At 49.4% G+C, this 15464-nt stretch overlaps 1 protein-coding gene across 1 annotated transcript in view; it reads left to right on the top strand.

Annotated features, from left to right (window-relative positions):
- The window catches only part of LOC109534902, a gene marked incomplete in the record, with an annotated part of 103979 nt that extends 88525 nt beyond the window's left edge, over positions 1–15454 (top strand). The window contains 11 exon segments of the mRNA XM_048666803.1: positions 485–559; positions 1214–9637; positions 10172–10387; positions 10956–11138; positions 11193–11360; positions 11424–11750; positions 11805–13286; positions 13341–14276; positions 14346–14699; positions 14755–15051; positions 15105–15454. Of these exon segments, the coding sequence (XP_048522760.1) occupies positions 485–559; positions 1214–9637; positions 10172–10387; positions 10956–11138; positions 11193–11360; positions 11424–11750; positions 11805–13286; positions 13341–14276; positions 14346–14699; positions 14755–15051; positions 15105–15454 (12812 nt within the window).
- Between the last annotated feature and the right edge of the window lie 10 nt (positions 15455–15464).

A 15464-nucleotide genomic window follows, 5' to 3' on the forward strand; every position in this document is an offset into this window, starting at 1 on the left:
ATTTTGTCGGATCTGAAGAATATAGAGTGCTTTTTGCTGAGCTCATTGCCGTGCTCGCCTTCTTCTGAAGAAAATGATCTAGAACTCGAGTTACTTTAGGATATTTAATATTTTTCAGTCAAAAAGCAAAAATTCGCAGGCATGTGTTTTGTGCTCATTGGATTGTTTGTCACATAAGAAGCTTCTATCTACCTTAAAATCTATAACTTTATCTACCTTGAAAACTGAAGAAGTTAACATTGAAGATCGTGCTCAGAACGTTAGGCACCTCCACTCGTTCTTTGATCCAAAAGACTCAAATGTTCGAGCGAAAAACCAAGCAAAACGATTTTCACTCGCTTTCGCTCAACATTTATTTAAATCCATCCAAGTGATGTTGAACATCAACATCATCTTCATGTCCTCGACCCCGAAGCTCACATGTCAGCAACCAAACCATATCTGCCATTCATGATCTTTTTCAATTTCAATGACCCTTTTGCAGAACTGCGAGACGATCACTGCTCCCACTGTCCACCGGGCGTGCCCTGCAACCCATTGACCAAGGCCTGCTACAAAGGTAAGTGGCTGTTGGCCGATTTTCTTCACATTAGTGTTGCATTTGTGTCCCTGACTATTTTCAAAAACGCATCGGTTTCGAACACTTGATTTGGAGACACAAGTGCAGCACGCCGATCAAAGTGTGTTGCTGTTGATGGTCATTACCCTGCCAAACTTCCCCAATCCCCCGAGAACAAAAACCTGTCTCTATCATCAAATGCAAAAAAAACCACCAGAACTGGAACTCGCGTGTCATCGGTACTGAGACATGGCACATTGTGGAACATGGAACGATTATCCATCAATATCAGCAAAATGGACATGACTGATAATGCTCTCTTGCAGATCATCTAACTGTACATTCTTCCTAACCTGTTCATGTGAAATATGATGTAAATTGTGTGAAATAGCAACCAACATCTATTCCATTTATGGCGCTCAAGCAATCTGTCAAACAGGACTGATAATTTTTTCCTGTATATGTGAACTTTGTACTGGTTTCACAAGATTTCTTCTAGTTTAGTTGTGTACAAAGCCTACTAGGTTAAGGTGATGGTGGAGCTGTGGCGCTTACTGCTTGGATCATTGCATGCCGGTCACTCCACACCAACATGTTCACACTGATAATGTAATATACTTAACTCACAGCGAATTGTTTATTTTACAATAACAGATATGGTTACAACACCCGAAACACTAACCGAAACACAATCCGTGACCTCTTCTCAAATAACAAACGCTAGTTCTGCTACCACTCTAACACCTAAACAGGAATATACCACGGAGTCGGAGCAAAGCACACTTTTCACCACCGGCGAGGCATTCACCGAAACCCCGATTACAACCGAGGAAATCTTACATATCTATCCAATTACCACAACGACAGAGAAGTTCGTAACTGTGACTCCGCAATACTCCACCATAAAGAGTGCCATCGATCAAGTGGTTAAAACAGGAAATCAAACGGGAACTGCTAGCACTGAAAGTGCCTCAAAGTCCACGGAGCCTGAAGTCATCACCTTGGAGGTAGGTAAGTCAACTGTCGCCCAACCAACCGGAGAGGACTTGAAATACTCCACTCCCCAACCGGAGGAAACGACCTCAAGTGTTCCCAAAACTACGCGCCATCTGGAGTGGACTAGTGAAATCTCCACCAAACCTTCTTCCACCAAGGAAGGTCTACCCAGCCACCCGCCAACAACACCTTCGACTGTTATCTACACAACCTTGGGCGATTTAGTGGCTGAACCGTCAGATACCACGTTCGAAGGTGGCACTGCCAGTACAGCCACTAGCAGAACTGTAGCGCTCACTGCCACACAGCCTACAGAGTTATCAGGGGCTTCAGATAAAACAGCCTCAACTCCTAGTCAAAGTACTACGGAGAGGCAAGAGAGAGTTTCCACAGGCCTACCTGAAGCCTCAACAACTAAACGGACAACTGTGACCTCAACGCCAGAAGCTTCTACTACTCCTCTATATGAAACTTTTGAAACAACGTTTCATCAACTGTCCCGAACAGAGAAAGACCAGGTTGCTGCAACTGTCGCAGTGCCTGAAGGGTCTGCAAGCCCAACTACGGAAGGACACTCTCTGCCACCAGGCCCTGCTGAACAGGAATTCACTACAGAATTTACTGAACCTACTAAGGATCAAGCACTGAGTAGCTCCGGGTATATCACTCAAATTACTCAAACTACTCCCGCAGCTGTTGTGCGAGATGGTCAAAAGGAAACATCTCATGTTGGGGAGACTACAGAAGGTAAAATCGGAACAACTCAGCAGACAATTGCTTCTGAAACTGGCGGAAGCACAGAAGGACTTGGTGCATACACGCCTACAGAACCAACAGCCCCTAGTGCAGAAACGGCAACGCCTACAGAACGTTTAAGGCAAACTACTACTGCGTCTGTAGTGCCAGATGATCAAACGGAAACATCTCATGTTGGGAAAACTACAGAAAGCAAAATTGGAACAACTGAACAGCCACTTGCTTCTGAAACTGGCGGCAGCACAGAAGGATTTGCTGCATACACGCCTACAGAACCAACAGCCCCTAGTGCAGAAACGGCAACGCCTACAGAGTATTTAAGACAAACTACTCCTGCGGCTGCTGTTCGAGATGATCAAACGGAAACATCTCATGTTGGGGAAACTACAGAAGGCAAAATTTCAAGAACTCAACAGCCAATTGCTTCTGGAACTCACCGCAGCACAGAAGGAATTGGAACAAACACTCCTACAGAACCAACAGCCTCTAGTGCAGAAGCGGCATCGCCTACAGAACGTTTAAGGCAAACTACTACTGCATCTGCTGTGCGAGATGATCAAACGGAAACATATCATGTTGGGGAAACTACAGAAAGCAAAATTGGAACAACTGAACAGCCACTTGCTTCTGAGACTGGCGGCAGCACACAAGGACTTGGAGCATACACGCCTACAGAACCAACAGCCCCCAGTGCAGAAACGGCAACGCCTACAGAGTATTTCAGACAAACTACTACTGCGTCTGCTGTAGGAGATGATCAAACGGAAACATCTCATGTTGGGGTAACTACAGAAGGTAAAATTGGGACAACTGAACAGACACTTGCTTCTGAGACTGGCGGCAGCACAGAAGGACTTGGTGCCTACACGCCTACAGAACCAACAGCTCCCAGTGAAGAAACGGCAACGCCTACAGAACGTTTAAGGCAAACTACTACTGCGTCTGTAGTGCGAGATGATCAAACGGAAACATCTCATGTTGGGGAAACTACAGAAGGCAAAATTTCAATTGGAACAAACACTCCTACAGAACCAACAGCCTCTATTGCAGAAGCGGCGTCGCCTACAGAACGTTTAAGGCAAACTACTACTGCATCTGCTGTGCGAGATGATCAAACGGAAACATATCATGTTGGGGAAACTACAGAAAGCAAAATTGGAACAACTGAACAGCCCCTTGCTTCTGAGACTGGCGGCAGCACAGAAGGACTTGGTGCCTACACGCCTACAGAACCAACAGCCCCTAGTGCAGAAACGGCAACGTCTACAGAACGTTTAAGGCAAACTACTACTGCGTCTGTTGTGCGAGATGATCAAACGGAAACATCTCATGTTGGGGAAACTACAGAAGGCAAAATTGGAACAACTGAACAGCCACTTGCTTCTGAGACTGGCGGCAGCACAGAAGGACTTGGTGCCTACACGCCTACAGAACCAACAGCCCCCAGTGAAGAAACAGCAACGCCTACCAAGCATTTCAGGCAAACAACTTCTGCCACTGTTGTGGGAGATGATCAAACGGAAACATCTCATGTTGGGGAAACTACAGAAGGCAAAATCGGAACAACCCAACAGCCAATTGCTTCTGAACCTGCCGGCAGCACAGAAGGACTTGGGGCATACACGCCTACAGAACCAACAGCTCTCAGTGCAGAAACAGCAACGCCTACAGAGTATTTCATACATACTACTCCTGCGGCTGCTGTTCAAGATGATCAAAAGGAAATATCTCATTTTGGAGGAACCACAGAAGTAAAACGTGGCACAACTCAACAACCAATTGCTTCTGAAACTGGCGGCAGCACAGAAGAACTTGGGGCATACACGCCTACAGAACCAACAGCTCCGAATGCAGAAACGGCAACGCCTACAGAGTATTTCAGACAAACTACTCCTGCGGCTGCTGTGCGAGATGATCAAAAGGAAATATCGCATTTTGGAGGAACTACAGAAGGAAAACGTGGCACAACTCAACAACCAATTGCTACGGAAACTGGCGGCAGCACACCAGGATTTGTAGATTACACTACTACTGGCGAGACAGTCCCCAGCACTAAATCGGCAACTTCTACAGCATTTCCATCGCAAACTGCTGCTGCAACTACTATGGAGATTGGGCAACCTACAGAAGGAAGGCTTGGCACAACTCAACAGCCAATTTCCTCTGAAACCAGCAGCAGCACAGAAGAACTTGGTACATACACTACCACAGAAACGGCATCGCCTATAGAGTTTTCACCTGCACTGGAAGGGCAATCAACTTCTCGAACTTCCACCGCTTCTTTGCCACCTACAGTTTCTGGGGAAGTAACAAAACCAGTTGGTCCAACTACAACTGAACATTCCTTACCTGAAAGCTCAGATCAGCAACCGACTACAGCGACAGCCCACCATACTACTGAAGTGGACTCTTATGAAATCAGGCAAAGTACAGTGGCATCAGGGCAACCAACGACTATCGAAGAAAACGAAGCTGTTTCCACCACACCAGGAACTTTGGTTGCATCGTCTACAACGCCCTGGGGAACTACTGAGCAAACTTCGCCCCAATCTGAAGCTGTTACAGCTTCAACAAAAGCAAGCCCAGAGCTGGTAGCGGCAACAACAGGCACGACCTTTGAAAGTGAGTTCGTTACCACACAGTATCCCACTCAACAGTCCAAAGCAACAGAAAAAGGGGCCAAGATTCCAGAGTCCAGTTCAGGAGAACCTACTGAAGGTTTAGAACTGAGTACTACTGGGGTTGAAGCTGAGCAAACTGCTACTGAGGGAATCATCCCCAGCTACACAACAACTTATTCAATGAGGACTGAAGGAGCTGAAACTAGGCATACAACTGAATGGGACAATGGCAAAAGTGAAACGACAAGTAGCTTAGCTACTGAAGCCACGCTTGTAACCGGTTCTACCTCGACAGCAACTACAGAATACATTCCGACTACCCGAGAAGCAACAGAAAGTGAATTGAGTGCGTCCACTAAACCAGCAGTATTTGAAACCTCCTCAGATCAAACTTCGCATTTCTTTACTTCTCCAATTGTAACGTATGTTTACGAGCAAACTTCCATCAAATCTTCAGGTTCAACCTCTCCAGTTTTTCCTGAATATAGTTCTGAAAGCCTGGTAACTGAAACTGGAACTGAAGCATATTCACACACGCCGATCTCCTCTATCACCGGCCAGAACGTACAAAGTACCACTCCTGAACAAGAATCAACAGCGAGTGAAAAAACCGAAAAGAGCGAGTTGATGGAATCAACAAAGGAATTAGCAAAAGAAACTACCACACAGATGATTCTCACCACTGAAAAATTGTCGCGGTCTTCATCAGCTATGGAAGAAGGCACCAGTACTGCATTTACTCCTGAAGAAGCATCAGAAGGCTCCTCTGAACGCGTTCCAGGAGTTCCAACTGTTGAAGGAATAGCTAAGGAAGCCACAACATTAGCTCACGCTACTAGAACTACAACGCCAGCTTTTAGTGCTGCTTCTGAAGCAGGGGGAACATCAACTTTCTCATTTAAAGAAACTTCTGAGTTTGGCCCAGAAACATTCTCAACAACTGAAGAATTGGCGAAGCAAACAGCGACTTCCAGTTATAGCTCTGAGGGACCTTTACAGTATACCACGCCTGCTGAAGCTCCGTTTACTCATGGCACAATGGGTGAATCAATGATAACTTCAACAGCTTCTTCCAATCAATCTACTACACTAGGATTTGTCACTGAAAAGGCTTCAACTACCTTGGAAGCGGAAGTTTCCAGTAAAACAACCACCGTAGTTCCAACGACAGAAACAAAGCAACTATCCACAGAACACCCCGAAAGGGTTTCAGAACTCACTCCCGGGGAATTCTCAACTTTAGCGTCTGCTACAGAAAAACCTTTAGAGAACTCCAAGCCCTCCAAAGCCACCTACGCTGATACTACAACATTGAAGGCCGAGGAAGCATCAACCGTTTCTACCAAGAGTGTCTCTGAAGTAACGCTGCAAATTTTTTCAACTACACAAGAACTTGGACAGGAACAAACCACATTGCGTTTTACCACAGAAAAATCTTCCGAATATTCACCGTTACCTTCAGGGTCACCTACAGGTGCAACAGGAACAAGTACTTATGAAGGAACGACAGTGTCTTCCTCTGCAGAATCAACAGTCTCTTCTAAAGAAGCGTCCGAGACCAGCTCAAGTGAGGTTCCTCCAGCTGAAACCACCCAAACTTCAACGTTACCATCTAACGAAGCATCTAAAACTACACCAGAGAAGCTCCCAAGTGAGGAGCTTGAAGAAAAGTCAACTAAATCGGCATATACTACTGAGAGTTATTCACAGTATTCAACCTCTACTGGTTCAACCGGGTCTGATGCTTTTGAGGCTTCAACTACTGAATCAACGCACACGACAGCAACATCAACAAAAGAGCCCTATGAGACTCCAGGAGTAATTTCAACAATGCAAGGAATAGAAAACGAGGCAACGACTCAACAATACGCAACTTCTGCAGAGGCTGGTGTCACTGAGACTGTAGAAGCCATTCAAAGCCCTACAGTACCAGCAATGGAAGCATCTGAACCTGAAAACTCTACAATCCCAGGCGAAAAGCATGCTACTGAAGAGTCAACACTAACAACCGCTGCTGGTACGGAAAATGCAAGAGTTGCAACTTCAACTGTGGCTCCAACTACTGAAGAAGTCCAGAGGTCTACGTTGCACACTACAACTGAACATTTGGCATCAACTACTGGAATTTCTTCTCAATATTCAACTTCAACGGAAGCTGGCTTGACTGGTACAACCAAACCCAACGCTTATGAAACCACGTTTACAACTGCGCCGAAGTCCAGCCCTGGAGGCTTATCAACTGTCCAGGGACTTGAAAGAGAAACAACCTCTTCTGGACCAGCATTCTACACCACAAGACTTCCAGATGAATCGCAGACTACTGAGGAAATAACCACGAGTTCTGCTGAGTCTTCTGAGCATCCTTCTACATCCAGCACCGGTGGATTTTGGACAGTTCAGCAAACAGGCAAGATTTCTACAACTGCTGAAGAAGGTTGGGAAACCACTGAGCGAATGATTAGCTCTGCACCTTCCACTTGGACGCCTACAACGGGATCGACTGAATCCTCTGAAAGAACCTCAACAAACGGACCGTCTACGGAAATGCCAATTAGCTTCGAACCAGACTTTGGAACTAAGGAGCCTTCAGCCACTGAGTCAACCAAACTCACTACCCCGGATCAGAGCACTGTTTCCAGTGGAACAAGAGCTTCGTCCATCGTGGAAGCCACTACTAAAGTTTCAGAAGAATCCATCGCACCAACTTCTGGTGGTGCTTCAGAAATCTCTTCCAGAGAGCCTGAAACTACCAGAAGGATCACTACTGAAGAACAACCCAGTTATTCCACCACAGTTGAGGACACGAAATCTACTTTAGCCTACCCGGCCAGCACTTCTGAGGCTGTAGAGCCTACTATACAACCATTACCTGGAGTAACTTCAACTACTGAAAGTGAGGGAAGGGGGTCGGAGTATTCCACTGCTGGAACAATCAGTACTATCTCTACATTGGGTGAAAGTACGACATTTATGTCCCCTGGAACAGCTGCAGAGCACGAAGTGACTACTGGTTTAGAGGTGGAATATGGGACTGTCACTGTAGGAGTAGGAACAACTGCATCTTCAGCTACAGGTGAAATCTTACCTAACGCTGCCACTGAAGAGCCTGTGAGCGAAGGTGGAAGTACGGAATCTACCCAGGGAAGTACTGCGGAAAGATCCACTAGTAGAACTGCTGAGGGCATGTTTGCTAATAAGGGAACTAGCCCGAGTCCACACGAGCCTACCACAGGTTACACCACGCTCGTGTCTACAGAGAAAAGCAGAGAAACCCCTGCCCATCAACCTTTCAGTACATCTAGAGAAACAACTACTGGCGGTGAAGGTTCAACCACTTTTGGCGCCACAGCGGCTCCAAAGTTGGTGACTGAGAAACCGTTTGTAGGTACTCAGAAGACGTCTGAGAGCACTGAGGAGCCATTGACGAAGTTAGCTACTGAGCAAATAATCACTGAAAGACTCACAACAGAAGTCGGGGAAACCACTACTGGATCCGGAAAGCAAAATGCAACCTCTGATCTTCCAGAAGGCATAACAACGGAAAATGTTAGCGCTTCTTCTGAAGCTGCCAGTGGGACAACGGCGCACGCTTTGCCGCAAGAAACTCTTTCGTACAGAAATAAGCAGAATGGGGATGAGTTTACTACGTACTATCCTTCGACCCTGTCTCCCACTACTGAGAAGTACTTTACGGTCTTTGAAAAGGAATCTTCCAGCTCGGGTAGGATTCCCTCCATGGATGCACTCATGCCAACTGGCGCGTCCTCCTGGCGTGAAAACCGCACAACCCCAGCTCCTCCTAGTTATACTGCAACTATGGAGACTGCAGCCGGTTTCACTGTTGAAGCAGTTACAGTTAAGTTCCCGCAGACTGGGATTCCTCCAGTTTCAACCACTGGAAGGCCAATGGAAATGTCTCAGCAACCCCCCGGTAGAACATTCAATCCAGTGGAAACTTCTACGGCAACAACTCCCTTGGTTCACTCGATCACTTTCACTACCCCTACTGGGGAACCGGAGCTGAGCACCACTGAAAGCTATAGGGAAACCACCACCATCAAGTATCTGGGGGATGTTTCCACGTTCAGCACGGTGCTTTCAACTAAAGAAGTGGAGGAAATTGTGACTTTGGGTAGAACTACCATCAACATCGGCCAAAACGAGGTGGTGGAAGTCACAACTCCTGCCTATACCATGCAGGAGGCCGCTTCTACTACCGAAAGTGCACGCGGAGGCACTGAGGCAGTCAGACATACTGTTCAGATGTCCACTGAGCAACTGGAGGAATTGACCACTGTGGGAACCACTACGGTCAGCAAAGTGTCGCAGCATGAGGAGACCACTCAACAATCGGAGCTCAGAGAGCCTACGGATTATTCTACTGAAGCACTGGAGATTGCGACGGAACCTACTACACTTTCAGCCACAACTGAACCAGTTTTAACCACAACGGTTGTAATCGCGACCAATCACAGTGTGATATCGATTAGCAATTACACCAATGGAATAACAAATCGCACGGTAGAATGCCTCGTCGACAATGATTGCGAAGACGCGGACGTCTGTATATTTAAAAAGTGCATTAACGTGTGCACTATCGGAGGGTTATGTGGTGCTAACGCCAAGTGTACTGCAGAGAATCATGCAGCTGATTGCACTTGCCCGCCTCACCATTACGGGGATCCTCACAGGATGTGCTATCCAGGTATTGTAATATTACTCAAGTTGCAAGCTGATTTCCGTGCCATTGTGGCAGCGGAAACTGAGATTTATGCTACTTATCAAAAGCGAAAGTTTGGCGAGAATTTCCAATCCGGTTAGAAGGACCATTTTTTGCCGTTGAGTTATTTGCGTGGGCCAGAAAAATCTCAGTGTCCACTCCCACTATGCGAACGTTCAGAAGGTATCATTGATTTGTATGATTTTTGTATGTAAACAGTTGTAATTCTAGATTGATTTAACCATTTAGCACAATGTTAATCAATTACAGTTACGGTGAGCTGAAGGGTGGCGCTCCTCCCTCCAAGCCACAGACTCTGAGATTGCTTCAAAGCCAAACAAGTCCTTTGAGGAGCGCCAACCTTTTTTGCATGGTTGTGGTGTGCTGATAAACAAAATAGTACAATTAATGTAAATACCGCGCTACATTTCAGCAACGTGAAAGACCCCTTAAGCCCCCTTAAAGCTCATGTTGCATTAATGTACTAAACTGTACTAATTCAGTTAACATTCCTAATAGAACCACCTGGCGAAAGGGCGCCCAAACCTTGCGAGTCTGATATGGACTGTCTCGAGTCAGAGGCGTGTTACATGTCCATTTGTCAGGATCCGTGCGAATTTACCAGTGCCTGTGCGGCAGGGGCGCGTTGTCAAGCTAAAATGCACCGGCCCATTTGCACTTGTCCAATGGGATTTGAAGGAAACCCGGCTATTAAATGTTCCAAATCGCCCACAAGTAAGAGCGCCTTCGTTTTGCCAAAGAGCCATGCTGCCAGTCATGGACTGTTCCACCACTTTAGCCTGATAAAGGTCATCTGATTGGGTAACCGAACGCAAAGCGAGGCCCCTTGAACATTTTCCCACTCCCCTTTATCACCAGCTTTCTGTTGATTGAGTGGAGGCTGGTCTGAATTGAGCACGCTCCACTTTGAGATATGAGAAATAGGCCGCGCCTCGTCCTTAATCATTGCTCAAGTTGCGGAACACCCATAACTCAGCATGGCCCCCAGATGTACATATACGAACAATGTGTCAACGCCAGCAACAATTGACTAAAGACCAAATAAACCAAGTAATGATTAATCAACCAATAACAGTAACGTTTAACCCCGTTTTGAAAAGCTTCAAAATTAGTACAAAAGTTCCAGCCAGTTAGCATCTCGCATAGTTTGGCCCATTCTCTATGTAAATACGTTGATGTAAATTCGATGTTCTTCTTTGTTGGGCGCTGTATTTCCCCAATGTTTAATGTAAATACTTATCTTACGTCTTTTGCGTCCTCTCCTCCGCACCTTCTTCATTAGTGGGTTGCACAGCAAACGAGGACTGTCCTATTAGTGAAGCATGCATAGATAGAGCATGCCAAAGACCTTGCGATGTCCATAATCCTTGCGCGCAAAACGCCGTTTGCATCAACACCAACCACGGATGCGACTGCAGCTGCCAGGAGGGATACCAAGGGAATGGTTTCGTCGGTTGTGCACCTGGTGAGGCACAGTACGGCGTAGGCTCGGCCTGTTCACTACCCCTGAAATTTCCAGTTGCCGATAACGGTCCCCCAGTTTGCCAATACAACGAGGACTGTCCTCCGAATAAACTCTGCGATCGTTTGAACAGAAGATGCATGAATCCCTGCTTTGAAGACTCTTGCGGAGAGAACGCGGAGTGCGTTCCCAAGAACCATGGGGCGACTTGCGTCTGCCTGCCAGGTCAGTTTAGTGTTTCCCACTTTACTAGCCCAGTCAGTGAGTAATTTGGTTATTGCCTACTAGGCTATGAGGGAAACGCCTACGTGGAGTGCCTAGGAGTCTTAGGATGCAGACGCGATGAGGAGTGCGCTTCTAACGAAGCCTGCCTCAACCAGCAATGCGCCTCACCATGCAACTGCGGAATCAACGCCATATGCGACGTGATCCAGCACAAGCCCCAATGCCAGTGCCCCCCAGGGTATCAAGGCGATGCGCGAGTGTCTTGCCAACCGCCCTCTGATCCATGCGACCCCAACCCATGTGGCACCAACGCGCTTTGCGAGCTGGACAATGGAAACCCCATCTGCTTCTGCCCGAAGGGCCTCACTGGAAACCCATTCAAGAACTGCAGTATGTTTCCCTTAAAATCGCCCCCCTACAAGTGTACTAGCGCTTTGTTTCCAGTTCCAGAAGGCGATGAGTGTTCCCCGAATCCTTGCGGCCCCAACTCCGGCTGCCGAGTGGTTGGAGGAAACGCCGTCTGCTTCTGCCTGCCGGAGTTCGAAGGCACGCCCCCCCAAGTGCCATGCAGTTTGCCCAGCAATCCATGCGATCCGTCGCCCTGCGGGCCCAACACTCAATGCTCCATATTGGCCAATGGCTTTGCCAAATGCACCTGCCTGCCTGGTTTCCTGGAGAGTCCCAACACCATCAGAGGTTGCATCGAGAGCAGAAACCCTTGCGAGCCCAACCCGTGCGGGGCTGGCGCCCTTTGCGACCCGCACGGGGAGCCTGTGTGCTCTTGTCCCTATGGAACTAATGGAAATCCCTTCCGGGGCTGCGCCATTGAGAAGCCCTTGTGCAGTCCGGGGCCTTGTGGGGCTAACGCGGATTGTTACAACTCCAACAACGAGGAACAATGCTTTTGCCGGTCTGGATTTATTGGGGATCCCTACACTGGCTGTAGGATTCAGCCTCCGAGTCCTTGTGTGCCGAATCCTTGCGGCCCTGGAGCGCAATGTGTGATCACTCCCGATGGAAACTCTTTGTGCCGCTGCCCGGAGGGCATGGGAGGTGATCCGACCGGGCCTCTCGGTTGCTTCGGCTATGAGTGCGTGGTGGATGAAAACTGTGGCGATCACCAGGCCTGCATTTCGTACAGATGTCGGGATCCTTGCCCAGGCTCGTGCGGAGTAAACGCCGATTGCCGCGTGGAGAAACACCATCCTGTCTGCTCTTGCCAGTCTGGGCTAACGGGAAATCCTGTGATTAGGTGCTTCAAGATACCGGAGATTCTTCCGCCACATGACCCGTGCATGCCCAACCCCTGCGGGCTGAACACTGTGTGCCAGAGCATCTCCAATCGCGCTGTTTGCTCCTGCCTACCAGACTTCCATGGGGATCCGCAGATCGGCTGCCAACCCGAGTGTCTGATCAACTCGGACTGTCCGATTAACAAGGCGTGTTTGGAGCGACATTGCAAAGACCCGTGCTCGCAAGGACAGCTGTGCGGAGTGAACGCCTTCTGCCAAGTTAGAGACCATACAGCAGCCTGTCTGTGTTTGGAGGGATTTATCGGAGACCCGTTCTTGCAATGCATCCAACCTCCCATTGAAGACACACCCAAGCATACCAACACCTCGATCCAGCCCTGCACGCCTTCGCCTTGCGGCAGTATGGAGTGCAGCATCTATGGAACGCAGATTGCTGTTTGCGACCCGTGCTTGGGCCCGGAGGCCGTCTACAACCCTCAGTGTCGGCCGGAGTGTTTGACCAATGCGGACTGTCCGTTCCACCAAGCCTGTATGCGGTTCAACTGCATCGACCCATGTCCAGGCTCATGCGGAGTGAATGCTGTTTGCTCTGTGGTTTCGCATACGCCCATCTGTAGCTGTCCGTATGGACTGGTCGGAGACCCGTTCCAGCAGTGTGTTCCTCTTACGATTGGTAAGTTGTTTGGCCTGTTGTAGGAGTGCGTGCTTAAGAGTGATTTTCTCTTAGATTCCCCCAAGGACAGTTGCGACTACCCGCGGTGCGGAGTGAACGCCGACTGCCTAGAGAAAGGAACCGGGGTGATCTGCGTTTGCAAGCGGGGCTTCTTCGGAGACCCCTATCTGGCCTGCCGCCCCGAATGCGTTATCAACCCCCATTGCCCATTGGACAAAGCGTGCATAAACGCCAAATGCTCCAGCCCTTGCAGCGATGTGTGCGGAGTGGGCGCTCAATGCGACGTGGTCAACCACATCCCCATCTGCTCCTGCCCCCCTCAACATACAGGAGATCCGTTTGTGGCCTGTTACAAGGCTGTAATCCCCAGCCTACCGGCGCCGGCGCCTCAAAACCCTTGCGACCCGACGCCTTGCGGCCCCTACAGCCGCTGCTCGGTTTCGCATCAAGGATACGCCACCTGCTCTTGCCTGCCCAACTACCAGGGCGTAGCCCCCGCTTGTAAACCCGAGTGCATTTCAACATCAGAATGTCCCCAAACGAAGGCCTGCATTAATCTGAAATGCGGCGACCCGTGCGCAGGCACTTGTGGGTCTGGAGCGGTTTGCACGGTGATCAACCACAACCCGATCTGCAGCTGCCCAGAAGGACTGGAGGGCAATCCGTTCTTGAACTGCCGCCAAGCGCCCGTGGTGGAAGAACTGCCATCTACAACTGAGGAACCGATAAATCCATGTGTGCCCACTCCGTGTGGCCAGAACTCGATTTGCCAGATAAAGGAGAGCCGGCCAGTGTGTTCCTGCATAGCGAATTACATTGGCAGCCCGCCCTATTGCAGGCCGGAATGCATGCTCAGTCAGGAGTGTCCTCAACATCAAGCTTGTGTGAACGAGAAATGCGTAGATCCGTGCGTGTCCAGCTGCGGACCGAATGCTCAGTGCCATGTCGTGGGGCACAATCCGTTCTGTAGCTGTTTATCTGGATATGAAGGTATGTAGCAACGTGCTTGGAGTGTGGACTAACGGGTGGTTTATTTATCAACACCGCGATGCTTTGCAGGCGATGCTTTTGTCGGCTGCACCAAAGTGGCTGTGGTGGCTGTAGACCCGTGCAACCCATCGCCCTGCGGGGAGAATTCCCAGTGCTCTGTAAGCGAGGGAGCGGCGAAGTGCGTCTGCATTCCCCCCTACATCGGAAACCCCTACTCTGGAGGCTGCAGGCCTGAATGCACCATCAACTCCGAATGTGCCACTCATCTGGCCTGTCTGTCGCGCCATTGCCGAGACCCTTGCCAGGGACTCTGCGGCATCAATTCCGAATGCAGCGTCTTCAACCACGTGCCAGTTTGCACTTGCGCCAGAGGCCTGGTCGGAGACCCGCAGACCGGGTGCAGGCCACCTGCAGTGGTCGAGAGTAAGCCACCTAATCAAAGAGTCCATACTTGACCAGCTAATTGTGGTACTTTAAGGGCCCAAGCCATGCGAGCCGTCGCCGTGTGGACCAAACAGCGTCTGTCGCGAACGCAATGACAAAGCAATATGTTCGTGCCAAGTGGGGTACTTTGGACAGCCGCCCAGCTGCAGGCCCGAATGCCTGGTGAGCTCCGAGTGCAGCTCAGACCAGGCCTGCATTAATCAGCGCTGCCAGGATCCCTGTCCGGGAACATGCGGCGCCAGGGCCCGATGCCAGGTTGCCAACCACAACCCGATTTGCAGCTGCCCGCCCAACTACGTCGGAGACCCTTTCATTGTCTGCAGACCAGAAGGTAAAAGGCTTCCTGAGCCCAGTGAACTGCTCAGCAGCTCAATGCATTTTCAGAGCGCGGGGAACCAACGCCCACTCCAACTCCATGCATACCATCGCCGTGTGGGCCGAACGCGGACTGCCAACCACTCAACAATCGCGCAGTGTGCTCGTGTCTTCCGGGGATGTTCGGCGTTGCGCCCAATTGCCGTCCAGAATGCTCCATTGACCAGGACTGTCCACTCACCTTGGCCTGCACCAATCAGAAGTGCAAGGATCCATGCGCGGGTTCTTGCGGCTTCAACGCCGAATGCAGCGTGGTCAACCATCGGCCCATCTGCAGCTGCCAGTCAGGGTTTGAGGGCGATCCGTTCTCCGGCTGTAATCCAGTTGCCGGTAAGTTTTTTGGGCATCTGCCGCAGTAGAGGGTTTTTT

This window comes from Dendroctonus ponderosae, unplaced genomic scaffold (assembly GCF_020466585.1).
Source record: "Dendroctonus ponderosae isolate FM_Combo_2020 unplaced genomic scaffold, Dpon_F_20191213v2 Dpon_F_20191213_5, whole genome shotgun sequence".
NCBI classification, from domain to species: Eukaryota; Metazoa; Arthropoda; class Insecta; order Coleoptera; family Curculionidae; genus Dendroctonus; species Dendroctonus ponderosae.